Here is a 25,333-nt window from a genome sequence, read left to right as displayed (position 1 = left end):
CTCACCGCAGCCTTGACCTCACAGACTCAAGTGATCCTCCCATAAGTCTCCTGAGTAGCTGGGATAAAAGGTGTATGCCACCATGGCTAGCTAATTTTTTTATCTTCTGTAGAGATGGGGTCTCATTATGTTTCCCAGGCTAGTTTCAAATTCCTGGGCTCAAGTGATCCTCCCAACTCAGTCTCTGAATTTTGGTCTTTTATTGTATTCTTTCCCAACAAGGCTGGGAAAGAAAAGTGATTTTGTGATCATGTGGTAAACCAAATATAACAATAAAATTAACCTGAGGTGTTTTATTTCCAAAGCATAATATTCATAGGCAGCCCTCTAAACTGGAAGCAGTGCTTCCATTGGGCGAGAATGTAAAGGTCTACAATTACTGCACCAAAGAGAGACATAATTTGAAGTGTCTACCAAAAGAAAAAAGACTGTCAAATAGTTGAGTAAGATAAATCTGTTGAAATTACATATATAAAATAGAAGTAAAAGAAAGGCAAACATATATAAATAAAAAATCTACAGGTCTGAGAGAAACAACATGAGTCAGGTCAATTTCAAAGAACTATAAGGCCACGCGCGGTGGCTCACACCTGTAATCCTAGCACTTTGGGAGGCCGAGATGGGTGGATTGCCTTGAGTTCAGGAGTTCGAGATCAGCCTGGGCAACACGGTGAAACCCTATCTCTACTAAAATACAAAAAAATAAGCCAGGCGTGGCGGCATGCACCTGTAGTCCCAGTTGCTCAGGAGGCCGAGGCAGGAGAATTGTAGGAACTTGGGAGGCTGAGGTTGAAGTGAGCTGAGATCATGCCACTGCACTCCAGCCTGGGCGACAGAGCGAGCCTCGGTCTCCAAAAAAAAAAGAAATATAAAGATGCCAACATACACTAACAAAAAAGAGCGGTTATGAGAAAAGATAGACTGGGGTCAAGAATAATTAATTTCATTCCCAGACACTAAAGCTAAGAGTAAACAAAATGGAGTAGGGGTGGAGGCTTTAAAACTCAAATCAGAGTACTGCCAAAGAAGCCAGAGAAGATGTAAGATGGAAGGACCCATGGACTCTAGGGTCAGATGGCCTTTGGTTCTAATCCCAGGTCTGGCAGACTCTATGTAAGTCAAGTTTCTTATCTTTCAACTTTGGTTCCTTAGTTTTCAAGGATGCTGTAGAGAATAAGTGAAAATTTAAATGTTTGGGAAGAGTCAAGCAAAATAGGAATAAGTAATAGCTAAAAACAGTCAGAGAAGTAAAGTTGTGGGGGTTGGGGGAAGTAAAATAGGTAGCTTTATTAAAGCATGCAAAAAGGCTACATGTGATGAAGGCAGTTATTATTAGCCACTCTCCTATGTAGACGACGGTTGAATCTTACCTAATCATTTAGGAATATTTAAAAAATATAATCTACCATTTAAAACATACCATTTAACCTACAATACCTAATAACATTTTTTTTTTCCCTTTTCTAGAGTCGGAACCCTAAACTGACAATGTTTACACAAGGTTATGACATCTACTTGGATTATTAATGTCATTTAAGCTTTTCAGAATTATACCTTCAGATTTATGCCAACCTTACTTAAAACTTCATGAAGAGCTTTCCTGGAATTAGAAAGCAAAAAAGCTTTATTTATTGTCACATAGCTACTAACCTGGTTTTTCTTGTGATTGTATCATTGAAGATATTCCATATCTCTCTTTAGCATAATCCTACAAAAAAAGTTTTTGCATTGTGACTTTTTATGTAAACACTAACAGCACAGTAAACACATAAATACTAATAATAGAATATAAAAACGAATTTAACTTTCAGGATCATTTTATTAATTCAGAAAGTCAGGAGTTTCATAATGTGGAAATCTGTCATTCATTTACACATGTACTCTACAGAAAACAGAGAAGTACTGTTTCTGGTTAGCTTGTTTTGAAGATCACCACTCCTAGATGGATTTACCATACTTAATAACATTCTCAGTAAAATTTACACATATGTACAACACATCTGAACTACCTTCTTCAAAAAGATGAAACTACTTCAAAGCAGGGACATAAATTTCCTCTGTGAAGGGAGTAGAATGAAGTACCACAGTTTTATTAACTTCCTATTACAGGAAGAAATGTTCAAAGAGAACCAACGTTTTGGGTAAGCTTTCTGAGCACCAGATGTCCACAGTTTTTAGAAACTGGAGATGCTGGGTATAAGCTAACTACAACTTTCCTTTTGTAAAACATCATCAAAAAATTCACTAGCTTCCTGTTTCTAAAAACCAGCTTCAGGATACCAGGTTACAGGAGTTTGACACTGATAATACAATAATATCAAATTTCTTGTTACAGATTAGTTAGGAACAGGAAACAGGAGACCTAGGGTCCAATCTGTTAACAAAATATACTTATTAAATAGATAAGTGGCCTTTATTTCAATCTTACTTTACCTCTAAAATGATCTAAGATTCTTCTAGCTATAAAATGGCATTAACTCTGCCACAATGTCTACCTTGTATCTAGACCTATACTATCTGTAAGGGTACACTGATAGTTTATGTAATTAAGCAGATTAAGAGTACACAAAAATAATTGCCCTAGATTTTTACAAGGTAACTTAAGATCTGTATGAAACAATTAAGTTTCTGTCACTTTACAGCTACCTGTTGGAATCCTCTCCTTTAGAGCAGGAAGGTGCTGGATTTTGTGTTTACACCAAAATAAAACCAGACATGTTTAAGGCGCTTACTGAACAATTTAAAGAAAAAGACAACCCTGGCCAGAGTAGAGAGATACAGTCACGCAATGAAGCCTGAGGGCAACAGAAGGAGATTAAACTGTGTGAAGGACAAAAAAGTTGCATTCATAATTAGTACTATTAATATTTCAGTGACTCTTCCGCATTTAGTATTCTAAGATGACCTATTTCTCATGTTGCTTACCACAGACTCAGAACTCCTCATAGAAAAATTAGGGAGCCAGACGGAAATTAAGGCTTAACAGTACTACAGCACACATAACTTGTAGGATGGTTTCAAACTTTGATTTCTGAAAAGCACCGAAGGATCACTGGGTGTTATGAATTATCCACGTGATTTGGGGACACTTCACCTCAAATGCATTCTCAGTAACTCCTATTACCTACCTTACTGGGTCACTGAGAGGGAGAAAGTAAATAAAAATGACATGTGTTCTTTAAAGCTGTCACATGGGAAATGGTCATTAAACATATTGGCAGATGGTTTTGCTAAGTACTGTCATTACTTGCTAAAGCACTAGGAACAGGAGGGCTGAGTACATATCGATTACTAGTGGTTATTAAAATTTTCCCAGGGATTGTGCATTACGTGCAGGACGTGCCTAACCCAGACTCAAGCGTGACGCCGCGCTCCTACTTCCGGGGCGGCTGGTTCTTCCCGTCCTCCCCACCCCGGGGACACGCTTCTAGTAGGCCAAACTCCCAGATGACCCCCGCAAGAAACGCGATCCGGAGAGGGTCTGGCCCCACTGACGGGGCAAGGGCTCTAGGCGCCCGGACCCCACGCCCGCAGCCTGCGGAGAACGTGCCGACAAGGACCTAGAGGGCCCCGCTCCCCCTCCTCCCTCCCTCGGCGCAGCCCGGCCCAGGGGTCTGTCCTCCCAGGCCCGGGAAAGGAAGAAACCCACTTCCGCCGCGTCCATGATCTCCCGCGGCTTCTCCTGACTCTTGCGGCTGGCGCTGGCGCTGGGCATCGGGACACGGAACTGGGCAGTGGACACCACCCTCCCTCGCAGGCTTCCGTAAGGCAGGCCAAAGGGGCTTCTCCCTCCCTCCCAGTCTCCGCCCTCCCGACCCTCGGGTCTCAGCACACGCGTTCGGACTCCGTGTGGAGGGGCGGCTCCAGAAAGATCGCGAGAGCTGCGGCTATCTCGAGATCCCGGAGGGCTGGCGGCCGCGCGCGCGGGGTCTCCTCCCACTCTGGCCCCGCCCCTCCGGGAGTTTTCCCGGAGTTGGAGGGAATTCCCGGGAATTCGCGGTAGTTTCGCTGGTTTGGCTCTGGGGGCGGGGCCTGGGGTTACCAGGTGGCTGGCTGTAGACCTGGGCGAATGCCAGCTCTCTTCAGCTTCGTCCCAACTGCGACTTCTGCTCCATTCTTCTAACAGCCCTTTTAACTCCGCTCGGCTGTAACCGCAGACTCGTCACTAAAACACCCACCTAAGCGCGGGCCTTGGTTTCTCCTCTCTTGGAGTTTCCCGCCTTCTCTCTTCCCCTGGGCGACGTAGCTGCTTGGGGACGGAGGAGGCCTCTTCGCAATCCATTGCCCTGCTTGTTGGGACAGAGGAGTGCAGTTGGCTTGCCAAGGCAGCATGGGGTACCAGTCCCTGTGTAAGTGAAGTGTAAGTACAGTGGCAACGACAACAAGAAACCCATACAGTTGCACTGATTGCCTGGATCTGTTCAGTGTTAGGGACAGTGCATAGTGTTGGTTGCCCAATGGGCGAATATCCCCAAATTAGGCTTTTTTAAAAAACTGGTTTTTTAAAAAAACTATCATTCATGAGTTTTGGATCGAAATTGAAAATAATTTGGAGATTTGGTTTGATACTGTTTCCCCTGCCAGACTTTGCACTCCGTCGTTTCTTTTTTTTTTTTTTGAGACGGAGTCTCGCTCTTTCACCCACGCCGGACTGCAGTGGCGCGCTCTCGGCTCACTGCAAGCTCCGCCTCCCGGGTTCACGCCATTCTCCTGCCTCAGCCTCTCCGAGTAGCTGGGACTACAGGCGCCCGCCACCACGCCTGGCTAATTTTTTGTATTTTTAGTAGAGACGGGGTTTCACCGTGGTCTCGATCTCCTGACCCCGTGATCCGCCCGCCTCGGCCTCCCAAAGTGCTGGGATTACAAGCGTGAGCCACCGCGCCCGGCCCCGTCGTTTCCACTGACTTGGTAGTGTCTTAGTCTGGCACAAAGTGTTAAGGGGTGCACATAGATCCCAGCGCAAGTGAAAGGCTCTCTCTGGAGGCTCCCCCGTGGAGTAGTGAGAAGACAGCCATGGTCCTTGCTCGCCTGTAGCTTTCCTTCTAATTGCAGGTGGTATGAAATTTTATTCCCTATTTAATTGATCGAAGATTATTTACAAACATCTACTTTGTGCCAGGCATTCTATCAGGTGCTAGCAATAAAAAGATAAGTCCTAATTCCTGTTCTTAATATTACACAGGTACCTAGGCTGATAGATGCGCCTTCTTGATACATGCTTCCATGATTACAGAGTCAGGAAGAGAATTTAGCTCTTGAAATGGCTGCCTGGAAGTGACACATTTCACATTCTCCTAGTTTATTGGCCAAAACAAGGTCACATAGTCATTCCTGAGTTCATGGGGGCAGGAGAATTTACTTATTCCTTGGGGAGCAACACTGAATATTCATGATCAATATCACATTCCGTTAAAAAAGGCATCCCATTATACTCATGGGATTGGAATACAGAAGGAGGTCTGTGAAGTTGCTTCATCTTGGAATTTTTTTTAAAGCTTGGATTGCCTCAATCAGGTATAGTCCTAATGTATGGACTGGTTATCAGAAATCTGAATACAAATCCCGTCTATTATCTCTTTGCTAGGGTAGCGATCTTACCTTTCCATCTGTCCACGAGGCCTGTCCATGTACTTCTTTCTTACTTTGGCCCCGTTGCCTGGATAAAAGTATTCTTATTTAGTCCTGGAATAAGACTGTAAATATATATTCTTGTTTCTGGCCTCCTTTCCTGATAGTGATAGAAAAGAAGCATTTGCCAGATCAATGGCCACATGTCCTGTGCCTGAGGTCTTAAGAATCTGCTGTAGTAAAGATACCACAGCTGCCACTGAGGCTGTGACTTGGTTGAACTTGCAGTAGTCTACTGTCAATTTCCTGAATTTGTCTGGTTTTTGCTGGAGCCACACCGGTGACAACAGGAATGTGATGGAGACTGCCAACCATCAGGTCCTTAAGGGTTGCACTGATCTCCACTATTCCTCTTGGGGACATATTATTGTTTATGATTTACTATCCTAGTTGGGGGCTGGGAAAGTGACTTTTAGAAATTTCCTCTTAGCTTTATCCAGTATGGTAGCCTATTCCACAGACCAAGGAATAGGGGAACAGCTCTGCCATGGTGCTCTGGCTGCTTTGCAGGATCCACATAAGCCATGTAGGCAAGGGCGTGAACTGCAGCTAACCTGAATCTTGGAAAAACACCTTGTGATCCTGCTGGAACATGAGAGGGTGGAAGGCCATCTCCCACTCACTTCCCTGTGTCCCTGAGAGGCTGTCATGGGATGGTTTCTTATTACCTCCTAGATTCTGATGAGGTGTGGGACTTCTTGCCCCCTTCCCTCAAGGGAAATGCAGAATACAAAAATGTATATAATATCTTACTGCTTAACTGGAGTCTAAAAGTGGCTCTTCAGCAACGAGTGTCCCACTACTCATGTTGCAGTCATTTGGTGCCTTTTGTTTCAGTGATGTCCTTAATGGGACAAGAATCACAGAGAGCTGGCACCTTTGGCTTATTCTTCTTTCTCTCTCTCTCTTTTTTTTTAAATTTAATTTTTTTTTTTTTTTTTTGAGACAGAATGTCCCTTTGTCTCCCAGGCTGGTGTGAAGTGGTGTGATCTTGGCTCACTGCAATCTCCACCTCCTGAGTTCAAGTGATTCTCCTGCCTCAGCCTCCTGAGTAGCTGGGATTACAGGTGCCCGCCACCATGCCTGGCTAATTTTTGTATTTTTAGTAGACATGGTTTTGCCATGTGGGCCAGGCTGGTCTCAAACTCCTGACCTCAGGTGATCTGCCTGCCTCAGCCTCTCAAAGTGCTGGGATTACAGTCGTGAACCACCGCACCTGGCCTTTTTTTTTTTTTTTTTTTTGAGGCAGGGTCCCACTCCGTTGCCCAGGTTGGAATGCAGCCTTGCGATTAAGGCTCATTGCAGCCACGACCTCCCAGGCTCAAGGGATCCTCCCACCTCAGCCTTTGGAGTAGCTGAGGCTACAAGTGTGCACCACCATGCTTAGCTAATTTTTGTATTTTTTGTAGAGATGGGGATTCACCATGTTGTCCAGGCTGGGGGCTTATTCTTGTTTTCACTGTCTATGTAAGTAATAAACCATTTAAATCTAAAAGCAGCATGTTACCGCTTTACGGATGGAATCATTCAGGCCTTGACCTTTCCTTGCTTGTCCTGTGTGTTCCTGTCTTGACAGCAATCAGCATGGGACTCTGCCAATTTCCAATACGATATCCATCCCAAACTATACATTTAGGGAGCAGGAAAATGACTTTTGGGTAGGTCCATGGACCTAGTTGTTGCTGTTAAGAGGGTTGAAGTGCCATTGTGGTTCTTTTATTTCTTTATTTTTTTCAAGACTGGGTTATGAGACTAGCTAATTTTTTTGTTTTTTAGTAGACGGGGTTTCCCCATGTTGTCCAGACTGATCTTGAACTCTGGGTCTCAAGTGATCCATCCGCCTAGGCTTCCCAAAATGCCTGTGGGTTTAAATTCATCATTGTGCTGGACATTGGGCCATTCCATCTGGAAGCTCATTAGTTCTGGGGCATTTAATTGAAAAATGTCTTCGATGATTCTCTACCTTCCATTTCTAAGGTACGATGGGAAGATATTATATACATTTTAAAAGATCGGGATTCTATTCTTTTAAAGGACCATTCAAATAACAAAAAGAGTGCTTTAGGAAATTCTTAAATGATGGCAATAATGGGAAAAACACAATTGAAAGACTATATGATAAAGTTGAAAAAATCTCCCAAAAGCATATCAAAATGCAGTAAGATGGAAAAATGGAGAGAAATTATAAGGAAATTAGACCCGCTCAGAAAGTCCAATACTTAATAAGAATTCAGGAAACAGAGAAGAGAAGAAATGGAAGGTAGAGAATCATCAAAGACGTTTTTCAAGAAAATGCCCCAGAACTAATGAGCTTCCAGATGGAATGGCCCAATGTCCAGCACAATGATGAATTTAAACCCACAGGCTGATAAATATTATGAAATTCCTGAGCATTAGGAACAAAGAAGGACCCATGTAGTCTACTTAGCAGATGTCCTGTGAGCTTCTTCCTTTTCCAGGGGGAAAAGAACCACATACAAAGGACCAAGAATCAAAGTGGTGGCCGGGCGCAATGGCTCATACCTGTAATCCCAGCACTTTGGGAGGCCGAGGCGGGAGAATCATGAGGTCAGGAGATCGAGACCATCCTGGCCAACACGGTGAAACCCCGTCTCTACTAAAAATACAAAAAATTAGCCGGGCGTGGTGGTGGGCACCTGTAGTCCCAGCTACTCAGGAGGCTGAGGCAGGAGAATGGCGTGAACCTGGGAGGTGGAGCTTGCAGTGAGCTGAGATCGCGCCACTGCACTCCAACCTGGGTGACAGAGCGAGACTCCATCTCCAAAAAAAAAAAAAAAGTGGAGACTAAAAAGCTGATTAGAAGCTCTGAGCACTTCCATGGGGTTTGTCCATTGTGGGTTTTACTGTATGATGGTCTGGTTGGGCCATTTGATGGGTGTCAGTGTCTTTAGATCTTTCTCTTTGGCTGGTCAGATTGTTCAGGGAAAAAGCTCTTCTGATCTGCTGCATGAAGAGTGAAGGTCTGACTGCTAGTGTTCTGAGAATATCTGGCATCCCACGTGTATTTGGTCACTGAATTCCCCTAGTTGGGTACAGTACCCAGTTCCTGAAGTCAAAGACCCACCTTTTACCTTCTCTAGAGAATCCATCATGTCAGGGTAGGAGAAGACTCTTGCCAAAAGAGTAGAGTATGGAGGGCTGCAGGGATCAGATTTCTTGTGTAGCTTCCCCCAAATTGTCATTATCATTCCCACTCCCCATCTCCATTTCCAGAGGTATTTGGTGCTGCTTGTCTTGAGTCTTTTGTGATTTCTGTGGTATCAGTGAGGTCACTTCTCAGCTTTCTTGACTGTTCCCTTAGGATTCAGCTTTTCATATCTGCTAAGTAGGTTACCACTGGCCCACCTGCTGCTTTTTGGCTTCCTGCATTTTTGGGGGAATTGTCTCCTCTCCTGTTCTCCCATCCTCTCGCTTATAGTTTTTGTGACATTAAGGGCAGGAGCAAGATTAGATCTGCCATCTTAGTGCAGAAGTCACTTTTCATGTTTTATAACCTCAGTGTATACAAAGTTTCTGGCTGATGACTGTAGTTACCAAAATTTATACCAATGCTTATACTTTTTTTTTTTTTTTTTTTGAGACAGAGTCTCACTCTGTCTCAGCTGGAGTGGAGTGCAGTGGCACGATCTTGGCTCACTGCAGCCTCCATCTCCTGGGTTCAAGAGATTCTCCTGCCTCAGCCTCCCAAGTAGCTGGGATTATAGGTGAGCACCAGTATGCCCGGCTAAGTTTTGTACTTTTAGTAGAGATGGGATCTCACCATGTTGGCCAGGCTGGTCTTGAACTCCTGACCTCAAATGATCCACCTTCCTCAGCCGCCCAGAGTGCTGGGATTACAGGTGTGAACCACTACACCTGGTCCCAATGCTCATACATTTTTTCGGCAAGTATTTATTGAGAGTCGACTGTGTGTCAGGCATTAGTCTAGACATTTGGGATACATCAGAGAATAAAGTAGATAAAGGTCCCTGTTCCTGTGGATCTTATGTTTTAGAGGATGGAGGCAGATAATAAATAACAAAATAAGTAACATAATAAGTAAATTATGTAACGTGAGAAAATGGAAAAAAATTGAGCAAGTTAAGAGGAACAGGAGTTCTGGGGTGGTGAGGTTGCAGTTTTAAATATGGTGGTCAGTTTTAAATATGGTGGTGGTAGGCTTCAGTGAGAAGGTGACATTTGAAGATTTGAAGGCACTGAGAGATGTGCCTGTGTGCATATTTGGGGAAAGAGCATTGCAGGGAAGAGGACAACCAGTGTAAGGGCTTTAAGATGGGAGGAGCAAGGAGGCCAATGTTCTATACCTAGGGTAACATCTTTAAGGCCTCTGAAGTGTGTAGGATTCTTTATCCTGAATGACTCTAGTTTGCCAAGCTTTTTAAAAAATTGTGAAAAAGCACATAAAAGTTATCTTTCTAACCTTTTAAAAGTATACAGTTCAGTAATGTTAACTATATTCACATTGTGTAATGAATCTCTAGAAATTGTTCATCTTGCAAAACAGAAATCCTGCACCCATGGAGTAACAGTTTGGCATTTCCCCTCCCCCAAGTCCTGGGCAACCAGTATTCCACTTTCTAATTTCATGATTTTTGACTATTTTAGATACCTCAGATAAGTGGAATCATATAGTATTTGTCCTGTTGTATATTGCCAAGCTTTTTGAGTTCTTGTATTGCAAATTCATTCTGGCTCCAGCCTTGCTGTCATGTTGAATTTAGCTATTACTTCTCTCACGCCTAGATGTAGTTCAAATCTTAACACCCCTGTTTACCAGCTGAATCAGGTGGGATGCCTTTGGCTGCGAATAAGAGAAACCCTGACTCAGCCTGTTTCAAACAGTAATGTATTGCTCATCCAGAAGGAAGTTGGGGAAAGAGGAGAGTCCACGTTTGGTTGATCCATGCATTCAGCAATGTCATCAAGGACGGAGCAGTTCTTTCCTTCTCGCTGCTCTGGAGGCTTCACCCTCAGGTTGGTAGCAAGGCAACTGCAGCAACCAACCATTTTTGGCTTCAACATGCAGGAACCAAAAAGGCATCACATTCAGTTGTGACAACATCAGGGAAGGAGACAGACCTCGTACTTTCCCGTGCCTCTCCCTTAAATGTAGAAACCATTCCTTAAAATTTCTGCAGCCAGCTTTCCTTCACACCTGATTGGCCAGAATTGGATCAACATGCTTGTGTTCAAACCAGTTACTGGTAAGGGAAATGGGATCAATAGGTAGTCAGGCCTACCTCAGAATTTTGGGGGTGGGTTGGGAGTGTTGCCTCCACTGGAGCACATGTATACCTGGGAGAGGGGTGGACATCTAAATAAAACCAGATTCTGTTAGGATGGAGGAAGGATAAGAATGGGTGCTGAGTAGATAGCCAGCTGTGTCCATTACATTAGCTGTGTGATCTGAAGAGAGTCATTTGACATCTTCGATCCTCAGTTTTGTCAAGAAAATAAGAGTCATGGTGTTTTCTCATGTAAGGATTAAAGTTCATGTCCTTTGTAGGGACATGGATGAAGCTGGAAACCATCATTCTCAGCAAACTATCGCAAGGACAAAAAACCAAACACCACATGTTCTCACTCATAGGTGGGAATTGAACAATGAGAACACATGGACACAGGAAGGGGACCATCACACACTGGGGCAGGGGGTGGGGGGAGGCGGGAGGGATAGCATTAGGATGTATACCTAATGTTAAATGACGAGTTAATGGGTGCAGCACACCAACATGGCACATTTATACATATGTAACAAACCTGCACATTGTGCACATGTACCCTAAAACTTAAAGTATAATAAAAATAAATAAAAATAAAAGCATAAAAAAAATTGAAAGAGAAAACAGTCCATGACACCTACTTTTGCTAATTTCAGTGGTTTTCAAATTGTGGTCCCTGGACCAGCATGTCAACATCAGCATCACCTGGTGTTACGGGCTGAAGGTGTAGTCCCACCTCCACCTCCCCAATTCATATGTTGGAGCCCCCCAATATCTCAGAAGGTGACTGTGTTTGGAGATAGGGTCTTAAAAGAGGTAATTAAATTAGAATGAGGTAATTGGGGTAAGCCCTAATCCAGTATGACTGGTGTCTGTAGAAGAGGGAAATAGGACGCAGACACACACAGACAAGAGGGAAGGCTATGTGAAGACACAGGGAGAAGAGGGCCATTTACAAGCCAAGAAGAGAGGCCTCGGAAAAAAAAATCAACCCTGCCAACATCTTGATCTCAGACTTTTAGCCTCCGGACCTGTGAGAAAATAAATTTTGTTATTTAAAACCACCCAGTATATGGTACTTTGTTACAGCAGTCCAAGCAAACGAATATACCTGGGAACTTGTTAGAAATGTAAAGTCTCTGGCCCCATCCCAGACCTACTGAATCAGAAGCTCTCAGGGTGGAGCCCAGCAAACTGTTTTAAAAGCCCAACAGGTGATTGTTATGGGCAGGGCTGGCCTAGTTGTTAAGGATATAGGAACCTGCCTAGCCTGGGTTCACATCCTGACTCTACCACTTACTAGCTATGTGATTGGTGGGTAGTTTTAAAAACTTTTCTGTGTTTCAGCTTCCTCATCTGTAAAATGGGGATAATTCTAGTCCCTACCTCTTAGGTTGCTATGGTGATAAATAGGTCCAGCTAGATAGAATTTAGAACAGTACCTGATGCTTAGTTAATGCTCAACAAGTGTGAGCTACTGTTGAGATACATAACATGTAAATGTTGAATCTGCATCTCACTTGAAATGGTTGGGTTTGGAGAAACGAATAGTCAAGCTTATTGGAATTATTGTTAAAGTGAGGACCTGAGAACTCCTTTAACTCCCTTGAGTGAAGTTGAATACTCCACCTATTTTGGCTGCTTGACACTCTTTTTTCTTACTTCCCGGTTTATGATTGTGATGTGGGAAATATAAATTGTGCCAAGTTCTTTGGAGTTTATGCAAATAATACATGGCACACATTGTTATGCTGCTCTTCATTCCCTGTGAAGGCCTTTTGTCATCAACTTTATATCCTGTTCCCATGAGAACTTTACCTTTTTCTCCTCTTTGCATTCTGTTCTTGATGGATTGTCTAGTTTCACACTTGGACAACTTATCCTCTTTCCCTGACAGCCTATTTAAAACCACCTTCTATTAAAAACAGTTTTCCATCAAGGCATCTAGATAGTCGTTTCCCTTGTTTTTCATCTGCCTTTTATCTGAGGCGATGCCAATGGTTTTACAGTATGCAGCTGCCACTAGATACTAATGACATTTTCACTGGGCAAGTTGCATTTCCCAGCCTTGTTTCTGTATATTTGATTGTCTTCAGTATTTTATGTGAGTTGTAAACACACTGGGTAGAAACAACTCAATAAATTACAAAGTAAAATGAATACTAAAAAGTTATAGTCTCATAAAATGAGAACGAGTGGGGCCCCTCTCCCAAATAGAAGTAAGGCAGGGACATCAGGATGTTATGAAAATGCTGAATGGCTGCTACTTTCCCTTAATATAGTCTTTCAGTCCCAAACTTGTTGTTTTTGTAATTCTGCCCTGCAGTATGCAATTCTCTTTCCTTCTACTCACCTTCTCAATCACTCTAGGAAACATAACCATTCATTTATCACCGAGGCCCAAAATCTTGGTGCCATTTCTTGTTGCTTTCTCTTCTCCCCACCATTAAAAAATCTATCAAAGTCTTTCTGCTTTTTCCTTTTTTAACATTATCCATCTCTAATGAAGCTTAAAGACCAGACCTTTTGTAATTGTGGAGAACTGGAACATTCAAGGTAAATCATAATTCATTTAGTGAGATTATCTCCAGTCTTATTTTGTAAATCCATGTATGACTGCAGCCATATCCAGAAATTTTATAAAAGGTGTTAACCCCCAACCCCAATAAATTACAATGTAAAATACAAATATAAAGTATATCACACTTTAAAAAGAATTCTACATGTGCGAGGAGGTAGGGAAAAATCAAAATCTCAACAATAGCAATTTCAAGACTCTCCTGGGGCTCTTGTCTGACTCTTCCTATTCATCACTCAGCCTCCTTTTTATAGTTTTCTGCTTTGCTCACTTTAACACAGTACCCTTCAGTGTTCACTACAAGCTCACCATTGTCACTATCAGGGAGTATGTGGTTTTATCATCTACCTTTTAAGGAAAAGTTTTTACTTTTAGAAAGGCATCTTACTGATAATTATTTTCTCCAACCTAATGTCTTTTTTTCTATTTTCATTTATGGTTCTGGTTGTATGTGTGTATGTATGTTGAGATGGAGTTTCACTCTGTCTTGCCCAGGCTGGAGTGCAGTGGCGTGATCTAGGCTCACTGCAGCCTCTGCCTCCCGGGTTCAAGCGATTCTCCTGTTTTAGCCTCCTGAGTAGCTGGGACTACAGGTGTGTGCCCCTACTCTTGGCTAATTTTGTGTTTTTGGTAGAGATGGGGTGTCACCATGTTGGCCAGGCTGGTCTCAAACTCCTGACATCAGGTGATCCACCTGCCTTGGCCTCCCAAAGTGCTGGGATTACAGGCATGAGCCACCACGCCCGACCTCTCCATGTGATTTTTGACCTAAAGGAACTATTTTTAATATTCTGAAGAATAATCCTATTTAAGTCACGTATAAACAAGTTGTGCTAAATTAAAAACATTTAGTTCTATTTACTTCTTCATTTTAGTAGGTAACTTTGTGATCCAAACTCAGATTGGTCTTCCTATGTGAGTCACTCAATCCAAACCTTGGTAGGAAAATCCGGTTCCTCTCTCTTCCCGTAGCTGTGGTGGATCGTGTTTCCAAAGATGGCTGCCACAGTATCTCTCATCCCATATGTTCTTTTGCAATGTGACTGTGTCACTCCCTCATCAAGAAGTAGAGTCTAGATTCACTCCCTTTGAATCTAGACTGGCCTATGACCTGTTTTGTCCAATATAATATAATCTCCAAGGCTGGGCCTTAAGAAGCCTTCAGCTTCTGTCTTCATGTCTTAGAGTGTTCTTTCTTGGAACCATCTGCCAAGCTGTGAGGAAGCTCCAGAGCCATATGACAAGACCTGATGGAGGATAACCGAGGACTTTGGCCAACAACCCCAGCTGAGCTCCCAGTTGGAATGTGAATGAGGCCATTTTGAGTGTTCCAGCCCATTGGAGCCCTAGCCAACACTCCACAAACTAGAACTGCCTGATCGACCCACAGAATCATAAGAAATAATAAACTGCTGTTTTAAGCCAGTACACTGGGAGGTGGTTTGTTATGCAGCATGCTGTTTTAAGCCAGTACACTGGGAGGTGGTTTGTTATGCAGCAATACCTGACCGAAACACTGGGGCTCCTTTGCTCAGCTTGGTTTTGAGGCCTTGCACCATGTTCACCTGCTCACCTCATCACCCTCAAACCTCTGCAGGGAAATACAACTTACTTTCTGGGTTTTCACAATCATTTTAGCTCTATGGACAAAGTGGTTCACTCATCAGTGACTATGAAAGTGGCCAAATAATGATCACAATACTAATTAAGATGTTTTGAATGCTTACGATGTGCCAGGCACTGTTTTAAGTATAATATGTTTATTCATATATTTAATTTTTAGAACAACTTTTTGGCTGAGAAAGACAGGATCCATTTCCAGTGCTTTCCAAAGCAATATTCTCTTTGTCTTAAGTCAGGGAAGGCCTTCAGATTACTTTCATTAGCAGAAGATTTAAAGGAATGTTTCTCTTTAGGGTTTTTCCATCTAAACAATTTTTAGAACAACTTTTTTGAGCTAGGCACTATTATTATTTCCATTTTATGATTAAAAAAGTAAGGCACAGAGAGGCAAAGTAACTTGTAAAACAGTAAGTGGGTCGAATCACCATCAGAACCCAAGCATCAGCCCCCAGAGCCACATGCTTAGCTACTGTGATGTCCTGCCTCCTGTAAATAATATCTCAAGCTTATTTTAATTTTTTTAAAAAACCTTTTTGAGTCAGGATCTTGCTTTGTCACACAAGCTGGAGTGCAGTGGTGTGATCATGGCTCTCTGTAAACTTGAACTCCTGGGCTCAAAAGATCCTCCTCCCTTGGCCTCCCAAAGTGCTGGGATTATACGGGTGAGCCACCATGTCTGGCCCTACTTGAGTTAAGAAAATCCTCTAAGGCTTTGATTGCCTCCTTCATTTATTCTAGGTTCCAGGCTGTGTCCCATGCTGGCAGTTACATTTAGAAAACTCTAATGTTAGAAAAGTCTAAATTGACTATTCCTACATTCACAGTTCAGGGTAGGATAGAGTGCTTGCTTGGTTTTCCCAGGTTTCTCATCCCTGTGTGGCCACCGCAGAGGGCAGCAGAGTGACAGGCTGAGGGTGCAGAGGGGGCAGAGAAGCAGAACTGATGGAGGGCCCAGGCAGGGCAGGGGTGGGCGGAGCTAGCTGCACATCTCAGGCGTGAGAGCTAGGCTGGAGCTCAGCCCCAACTCTCACCAAGGGCAGCTTCTTCTTCCAATAGCAAGGGCTGTGGCTGCCAAAACTGTGCCATCTGACTTGAAGGGGAGGAAAGTCTCCTTGCTTGCTACGCAATTGCAATTGCAGCCTTAAGGCAAGCTCCCCACGACCTTCAGATCCCTCCTAGGCAGACATCCTGGAGCTGTCACTGCAAAGCGTGTGATTTTGCTTCAAGCAGCCCTTGAAGTTCTCCTGCTTCCTATTTGCCTGATAACTGCCCCAAGGACTCTGAAGGAACATTTTAAAAGCTAATTATTAAATTCAGTAGGCCTGCATTCTTACATTGTATTAAGAATGAGGCCTTTGGAGACAGACAGCCCTGGGTCAGAGTTCCATCTCTGCTGCTTAATTGCTGTGTGGCTTTGGTAAAGCTGTTTTCTTCTCAGATTCTCAATGTTCTTGGCTATAGAATGGGTTAGTGATATTTACCCTGTGTGCTTGTTGTGAGCAGTAAGTAATCCTATAGTCAAAACCCTTGGCCTCATATATACCAGGCAACCATCAGGGTAGCTATTAATTACAAACATAGAATATATTTTGGATCTATGAGACCATTAACATACCATGCAATCTTAGCATGTAAGCTGCAAAGGGTAAAGCTGGTGTTTCATGCTCTGCTGTACAATGTTTGCTGAGGAAAAAAGACAATCACCGTGATCTATTTTAGAAAAATGCTATCTTTTTTTTTTTATTATACTTTAGGTTTTAGGGTACATGTGCACAATGTGCAGGTTTGTTACATATGTATCCATGTGCACCCATTAACTCGTCATTTAGCATTAGGTATATCTCCTAATGCTGTCCCTCCTCCCTCCCCCAACCCCACAACAGTCCCCGGAGTGTGATGTTCCCCTTCCTGTGTCCATGAGTTCTCATTGTTCAGTTCCCACCTATGAGTGAGAACATGCGGTGTTTGGTTTTTTGTCCTTGCGATAGTTTACTGAGAATGATGTTTTCCAGTTTCATCCATGTCCCTATAAAGGACATGAACTCACCATTTTTTATGGCTGCATAGTATTCCATGGTGTATATGTGCCACATTTTCTTAATCCAGTCTATCGTTGTTGGACATTTGGGTTGGTTCCAACTCTTTGCTATTGTGAATAGTGCCGCAATAAACATACGTGTGCATGTGTCTTTATAGCAGCATGATTTATAGTCCTTTGGGTATATACCCAGTAATGGGATGGCTGGGTCAAATGGTATTTCTAGTTCGAGATCCCTGAGGAATCGCCACACTGACCTCCACAATGGTTGAACTAGTTTACAGTCCCACCAACAGTGTAAAAGTGTTCCTATTTCTCCACATCCTCTCCAGCACCTGTTGTTTCCTGATTTTTTAATGATGGCCATTCTAACTGGTGTGAGATGGTATCTCACTGTGGTTTTGATTTGCATTTCTCTGATGGCCAGTGATGATGAGCATTTCTTCATGTGTTTTTTGGCTGCATAAATGTCTTCTTTTGAGAAGTGTCTGTTCATGTCCTTTGCCCACTTTTTGATGGGGTGGTTTGTTTTTTTCTTGTAGATTTGTTTGAGTTCATTGTAGATTCTGGATATTAGCCCTTTGTCAGATGAGTAGGTTGCAAAAATTTTCTCCCATTCTGTAGGTTGCCTGTTCACTCTGATGGTAGTTTCTTTTGCTGTGCAGAAGCTCTTTAGTTTAATGAGATCCCATTTGTCAATTTTGGCTTTTGTTGCCATTGCTTTTGGTGTTTTAGACATGAAGTCCTTGCCCACGCCTATGTCCTGAATGGTATTGCCTAGGTTTTCTTGTAGGATTTGAATGGTTTTAGGTCTAACATTTAAGTCTTTAATCCATCTTGAATTAATTTTTGTATAAGGTGTAAGGAAGGGATCCAGTTTCAGCTTTCTCCATATGGCTAGCCAGTTTTCCCAGCACCATTTATTAAATAGGGAATCCTTTCCCCATTTCTTGTTTTTGTCAGGTTTGTCAAAGATCAGATAGTTGTAGATATGTGGCATCATTTCTGAGGGCTCTGTTCTGTTCCATTGATCTATGTCTCTGTTGTGGTACCAGTACCATGCTGTTTTGGTTTCTGTAGCCTTGTGGTATAGTTTGAAGTCAGGTAGCGTGATGCCTCCAGCTTTGTTCTTTTGGCTTAGGATTGACTTGGTAATGTGGGCTCTTTTTTGGTTCCATATGAACTTGAAAGTAGTTTTTTCCAATTCTGTGAAGAAAGTCATTGGTAGCTTGATGGGGATGGCATTGAATCTATAAATTACCTTGGGCAGTATGGCCATTTTCATGATATTGATTCTTCCAACCCATGAGAGCTATCTACGACAAACCCACAGCCAATATCATACTAAATGGGCAAAAACTGGAAGCATTCCCTCTGAAAACTGGCACAAGACAGGAATGCCCTCTCTCACCACTCCTATTCAACAGAGTGCTGGAAGTTCTGGCCAGAGCAATCAGGCAGGAGAAGGAAATAAAGGGTATTCAATTAGGAAAAGAGGAAGTCAAATTGTCCCTGCTTGCAGATGACATGATTGTATATCTAGAAAACCCCATTGTCTCAGCCCAAAATCTCCTTAAGCTGATTAGCAACTTCAGCAAAGTCTCAGGATACAAAATCAATGTACAAAAATCACAAGCATTCTTGTACACCAATCACAGACAAACACAGAGCCAAATCATGAGTGAACTCCCATTCACAATTGCTTCAAAGAGAATAAAATACCTAGGAATCCAACTTACAAGGGATGTGAAGGACCTCTTCAAGGAGAACTACAAACCACTGCTCAATGAAATAAAAGAGGACACAAACAAATGGAAGAAAAATGCTATCTTTTAATCGCTTCTCTTTTTACTTTCTTATTTTAGTTTTGTCCTTTAAATGTTTTGGAGCATTTAATAGCTCTTCTGCTTTCAACTTCTATAAATTCACAACTTCTATAAATTTAAAAAGTGTCTAAATCTTGATTAAATGCTCAATCTGAGGCTTATGGGTTTCCAGGGGTCCGTGAACTTTTTGAAATTGCATGCAACATTGTTTGTGTCTACACGTATGTGCATTTTTGAGGGGAAATGATTCATAATTGTCAACAGACTCTCAAAGGATTCTGTGGTTGGACAAAAGATGGAAGAGTCCTTGGACAAAAGACTGAAAAACCCTAAACAGAAACATTCTTTTAACTCTTCTTCTATGGAAAGTAATTTGAAGGTCTTCCCTGACTTAAAGTGGATGCTGCTTTGGAAAGCACTGGAAAAATGGATCCTGTCTTTCTCAGTCAAGGACTGGTCTCTTTTCTCCAATATGTCGCTAACAGAGTGGTGAGGCTGACTGTTCCCACCAGTACAGGTAATGCGGTAACGATAGGACCACGTGGATGAAGAGGTATTGCCTTCTCTAATTACAGCTAACAAAGACCCAGGCCTAACCTCAACTGCACCTTCTGTCTCTGGGAAGTCACTTATGGAGTAGACCTATAATTAGGATTTGGTACCTGAAACAATTCTCAGGATGATGAATCTCTAAATTATGTCCCCAGAGACATACCTGAGACAAAACCCTAAGGGCTGTTGGCCGTAAGAGGGTGTGTGTGGTATTCTACATTCAGTGGGGATTTATAAATGAGGATGATATCACTCAGAAGGGGCAGGTGTCCAAGAGGCCCTTTTGACTTCTGCAATGGGGCCTGACAGCCTGTGAACTGAGCTCCATAATCTATGCCTCCGGCATAGAATCTGTGCAAAGCAGGAATGGCCGTATCTGCATTTGGGGATTTAAAACAGCTTTTTTTTTTTTTTTTTTTAGATGAAGTTTTGCTCTTGTTGCCCAGGCTGGAGTACAATGACACAATCTCGGCTCACTACTACCTCCGCTTCCCGGGTTCAAGCGATTCTCCTGCCTCAGCCTCCTGAGTAGCTGGGATTACAGGCATGCGCCACCACTCCCAGCTAATTTTGTATTTTTAGTGGTGACTGGTTTCTCCATGTTGGTCAGGCTAGTCTCAAACTCCCAACTTCAGGTGATCCACCCTCTTCGGCCTCCCAGAGTGCTGGGATTACAGGCGTGAGCCACCATGCCCGGCTAAAGCAGCTTCTTTTATCCACAGACCTCTTCCCCAAATTGTAAGGATTCAGCTCATTGATTTCACTTTATTTTAAAAGAAAATAATTATTGATGTGTAAAGTAAATGAAAACACACAGTCAAGGAGGAGTGTAATTGAAAGTAATTTAAGAGTTCAATGGTTGATGACTATTTTTTCAATTATTATGATATCTCTTTATTAACAGGAAATTCATAAATTAAGGAGTATGCAATATAAGCCTTGTGGAATATATTAGGGAAACATTTTTGATCCATGCGAGTAAATTGAGATAGACTGGGTGCACCTGTTCCTAGTCATGCCCAGGGAATATGTGAAACTCTGGCTCAGGATAAACGTCTGTTGGTGTCAGCACAACAATAATGAAACAAAGTTGGCAGTAGGGTGGGGAAGTGTTTGGTGGGCGGGAGCCACCATCTGCAGCCAGCTCCCAGCACGGCTGTGTGTTCGGATACCCATCAACCAGGAAAGGGAGTCTAAGGCCTCCAGGTGATTTTCCCCTTTCGTGAAACTGTTGTAAAATGAAATACAAATCCTTCCTGAATGTTCCTAGCTTTTCTTCCTTTCGGAAGTTTTCAGTCAATGGGAAACAAAGCCTTATTCAAAGGATTAAAGCCATAGTCATTCTATTGTTTGGGGCTTCAATAATGTGGCTTTCCTTCCACAGACAGAATTTTCAATTCACAAATTTTCTAAAAAACAGGAAATTTTGGGGAAACATGCTTATGATAACAAACAAGGGATCTATCATGTGGTATAGAAGTTTACACAAAGAGGCATCCCATTTTAAGATTTTTTTTTTTTTTTTTAACCGTTCTGGGCTTCTGGCAGCATTCTAGGAAGATCATTCCTTAAAAGAAATAGCCATATGGCTTATAAGGTAAGACTACTCAGTTCCCACCCCAACCCCCAGAAGAGTATGGAGGAAGGGAAGCAGATTCTGGCTACATTTTTATGGCTGCACTCCAGGCAGTACTGCAGAGGTAACAGGCAGGCTCTGAAATGCCTTCTTCCCCCTGCTATCCTCAGGCCTATGTTTCCCTCTTATTCCACCCAAGTCCTGGGCGCTTACATGGCAGGGGGAGGGAGAAGGGCCAGCAACATTCGTTAACAGGAATAGAGAATGTTCGAGGAAGGCAGTGGCAGGCAATAGCCATAGAGAGTCATAGAAGGTTGAAGAGGTTGTGGAAACAGTCATTTGTTTTGCAAGCAGTTCTGGTGGGGTTTGAGAAAGCAGCAGCACTCAACTGTGAGCAGACAAACTCACTTTGGAAACCTATGCAGCCACTTCTAAGTAAACTACCAAGAGAATTATTATTTTATTTGGGTTCCTCATTTCGGTGACAATCTTTTAATCCTTTGAGCTGTATGCTGAAAAGGACATTATAGATCCTCCTGAAAGATAATTTTTAGTGTCCACGGTTCCCCAATATGGTGATTTTTTTCCTTGGTCCCTATCTTCCGCCATTCCCTTTACCTTTTATCCATACTTTTCCCTGACTGAAAGAAAGAGTCTATTTGCTTCCTAGCATCTTGTTCTATGGCTCTTGCTACGGAAAGTGTGATTCCAGCAGCAGAACAGCAGCATCTTGCTTATGAGAAGTGCAGAATCTCAGGCACTACTATCCTATGACTACTGAATCAGAATCAGTATTTTAATAAGATCCTTGGCGATTTGCATGCATGTTAGTTTGGAAAGGGCTGATCTGCACAGATCTGCCCTATAGGCCTGACTCATAACCCACACTCTCCAAAGCCTGCAAGATCCTACGTTTCTGGCCCTGTATACTTCTCCAGTCTCATCCCATGTCACTCTACCTCTCATTCACTAGTTCCAGCCCCACTAGTCTTTCTCGTTCTGGCCTTCAAGCCTTTGTACTTGCTGTTCTGTCTGCCTGGAGTGCTCTTGCCCCATCTAGTATGGCTGACTCTTTTATTTCAGCCTAACTGTTACTTCTGGCTGGGAGCGGTGGCTCACACTTTCAATCCCAGCACTTTGGGAGGCCGAGGTGGGCAGATCACTTGAGCCCGGGAGTTTGAGACCAGCCTGGGCAACATGGTGAAACCCCGTCTCTACAGAAAGTACAAAAATTAGTCAGGTGTGGTGGCACACACCTGTGGTCCCAGCTACTCAGGAGGCTTGAGCCTGGGAGGCTGAGGTTGCAGTGAGCCAAGATTGCACCACTGTACTCCAGCCTGGGTGACAGAGCGAGACCCTGTCTCAAAAAAAAAAAAAAAAAAAAGTTACTTCCTTTGAGGATGCTTTCCTGACCCCTCTATGTGAAGAACTACCTCCAACCCAGCTACTCTCTATTCAATTACCCTGTTTTATATTTTTATGGCACTTACTGTTATCTGAAGTAATTTTATTCATTCATTTTTGGGTCTGTTTTATTCAGGATCGTGTGTCCAGTGTTCAGAAGAGTGCCTGGCACATCAAAGGTGCTGAGTTAATATTTATTGGGTAAATGAATACAGTTTTGGGAATCATGAACATTGAGAACCTAGGCCCAGACAATTCTAAGGTAAAATATGTCACCCTCTGAACCAACCCGACAGCTTTCAGTTGATTGACCTAACACCAGTGCTTTTGGGTGCCTGGATGAGCATATCAAAGCCTGGTCCCCTGAGCAGTTGCATCAATATCTCCTAGGAACTTGATAGAAAGGCAAATTCTTGGGCCTCACCACACACCTACTGAATCAGAAATCTTGGCAATAGGGTTCACCATTCTATGTTTTAAGGAGCCTGCCAGGTAATTCTGATGCACTGCCCCACACAATACCAACATCTTACCAGTGTGGAGAACCCGCAGTGTTCAGAGCTCTCTTACATATATCACTGTTGTTCTGGACTTCATAAAAGCCCTGAGAATAGGCATGGCAGGTGTCATTATTTCCCCTTTATAGATGAAGAAATTGAGCCCTAGGAAATGATTCCGTTTGTGTTGGTAATACTTGCTTTATCAGAATCACTTGGAATGCTTGTTAAAATTGCAGATATCTGGGCTCTACCCTAGACCTACTGAATCAGAATCACTGGGGCTGGGGCTCTGGAATCTAGATGAAGAAAAAAAAAGCTCCTAGGACATTCTAAAGCTAAAAGTTTGAGAACCAATTGCAACAGGAAACAGTGGAATAGATATCAGAACTTAGAGCCCCTCATTCCTAAGGTGTGCTCTTAGAGAGTCTTGAGTAAGTTCTGATGAGGAATGATATTGATCTTTAGTATCTTTTAGTGAAAATAGTTAAAACAAACTGGCAGTAATTCTTTCACCTTTATTAGACCCTAACCCTACTTGCTGCTGTTGTAAACCAGGGAGAATCAAACTCCATGACCATGGACTGTTTCTTTGTATATAATTTAGTTGTGTATAGAACCAACTCAATGGACATTAACTAAGGGGTGGCAGGTTTTCCTTATTAGTTTGTGATACAGGAACTTTTATTTATTATTAAAAAAAATTTTTTTTTGAGACAGAGCCTCACTCTGTTGCCCAGGCTGGAGTGCAATGGCAACATCTTGGCTCACTGCATCCTCACCCACTGGGGGCGATCTTCCCACCTCAGCCTCCTGAGTAGCTAGAACTACAGGAGTGCACCACCACACCCGGCTAATTTTTTTTTTTTTTTTTTTTGAGATGGAGTCTCACTCTTGTCACTCAGGCTGGAGTGCAATGGTGCGATCTCGGCTCACTGCGACCTCTGCCTCCCGGGTTCAAGTGATTCTTCTGCCTCAGCCTCCCAAGTAGCTGGGATTACAGGTATGTGCCACCATGCCAGGCTAATTTTTGTATTTTTAGTAGAGACGGGATTTCAGCATGTTGGCCAGGCTTGTCTCAAACTCCTGACCTCAGGTGATTCACCTGCCTCAGCCTCCCAAAGTGCTGGGATTACGGATGCAAGCCACCATGCCCAGTTCTGGCTAATTTTTAAAAAACATTTTTTGTAGAGACCGAGTCTTGCCATGTTGCCCAGGCTGGTCTCAAACTCCTGGGCGCAAGGGGTCCACTTCCCTTGGCCTCCCAAAGTGCTGGAATTACAGGCATGAGCCACTGTGCCCGGCCTAGAAACAGTAACTTTTAAAAATACTTCTCCAAATGGGCAAGTAACTCCCAAATCTCTTCTCCTGCCCCAGCTCCCCCAGCTCCAGGCCCATACATTGAACTGCATATGGAACTGTTCTCACCTAGATGACCTGCGGGCGTCTTAATCTCAGTATGTCCAAATTCATTACTTTCTTTCCCACCCCATCCATTCTTCTTCCTGGCTACACTCTATCAGCTAATGACTATATATATCATCCACTGTGTCATCTTAGCCAGGAATCCAGGCAGTTTCTGGATTCCTTCATCTTGTCTCTGGATAGCTAACCAGTCATTTCATTATACTCCTTAGATTGCTCTCAAATCACCACCCCTTCCTTCATCTCAATTCCAGTTCAAGCCCTCATCATCTCTTACTTGGGCTGTCAGATGGCTTCCAAAATGGTCCCTTCATCAGTGCTTCTAGTTGACCTCATTTCTCCTCTTCCTTCCTTTTGGCTCTATGCTTCAGTGCTATCAAACTGCTTTCACTTTTTAAAAAAAGAGTGTTCCATTTTAATTTCTGAGACACATGACACATGTATGTCAATGTTAAGTCTGGGAAAGTTTCTATTACCTTCACAAGGCAGAAAAGACCCTTCTCTCTGGCAGTGAAAAACTCAAAAGAAGAGGGTTCAGTTGCTACCCAGCAGAAGCTTCAATTTCTAACAAAACTGTGAAGTTTCAAATAATGAAGGAGAACTTCACCCCAAGATGGTACTCACTTAGGAACATTATTTTCCTTCAGCTTTCTTTTTTTTTTTTTTTTTTTTGAGACGGAGTCTCGCTCTGTCACCCAGGCTGGAGTGCAGTGGCGCAATCTCGGCTCACTGCAAGCTCCACCTCCCGGGTTCATGCCATTCTCCTGCCTCAGCCTCTCCGAGTAGCTGGGACTACAGGGGCCCGCCACCACGCCCGGCTAATATTTTGTATTTTTTAGTAGAGACGGGGTTTCACTGTGGTCTCCATCTCCTGACCTCGTGATCTGCCCGCCTCGGCCTCCCAAAGTGCTGGGATTACAAGTGTGAGCCACCGCGCCCGGCC

At 43.1% G+C, this 25,333-nt stretch overlaps 1 protein-coding gene and 1 long non-coding RNA gene across 2 annotated transcripts in view; one reads left to right on the top strand and one right to left on the bottom strand.

The window, feature by feature from the left end:
* The window catches only part of DARS1 (aspartyl-tRNA synthetase 1), an 83,729-nt gene extending 79,856 nt beyond the window's left edge, over positions 1-3,873 (bottom strand). Inside the window, exons 1-2 of the mRNA XM_032145575.2 lie at positions 3,650-3,873; positions 1,651-1,708 (exon numbers count right to left, since the gene is read on the bottom strand). Coding sequence (XP_032001466.1) covers positions 1,651-1,708; positions 3,650-3,715 — 124 coding nt within the window. The 5' untranslated portion in view covers positions 3,716-3,873. The remainder of the gene's footprint in view (positions 1-1,650; positions 1,709-3,649) is intronic.
* LOC131382441 (uncharacterized) lies at positions 3,455-24,710 on the top strand. Its single transcript, XR_009211939.1, has 3 exons — positions 3,455-3,763; positions 23,846-23,968; positions 24,343-24,710. It is a non-coding gene; the product is annotated as an uncharacterized LOC131382441 (long non-coding RNA).
* The last annotated feature ends 623 nt before the right edge of the window (positions 24,711-25,333 follow it).

Source organism: Hylobates moloch, unplaced genomic scaffold (assembly GCF_009828535.3).
Source record: "Hylobates moloch isolate HMO894 unplaced genomic scaffold, HMol_V3 SCAFFOLD_24, whole genome shotgun sequence".
NCBI lineage: Eukaryota > Metazoa > Chordata > Mammalia > Primates > Hylobatidae > Hylobates > Hylobates moloch.
This window is presented reverse-complemented; position numbering and strand designations above follow the sequence as displayed.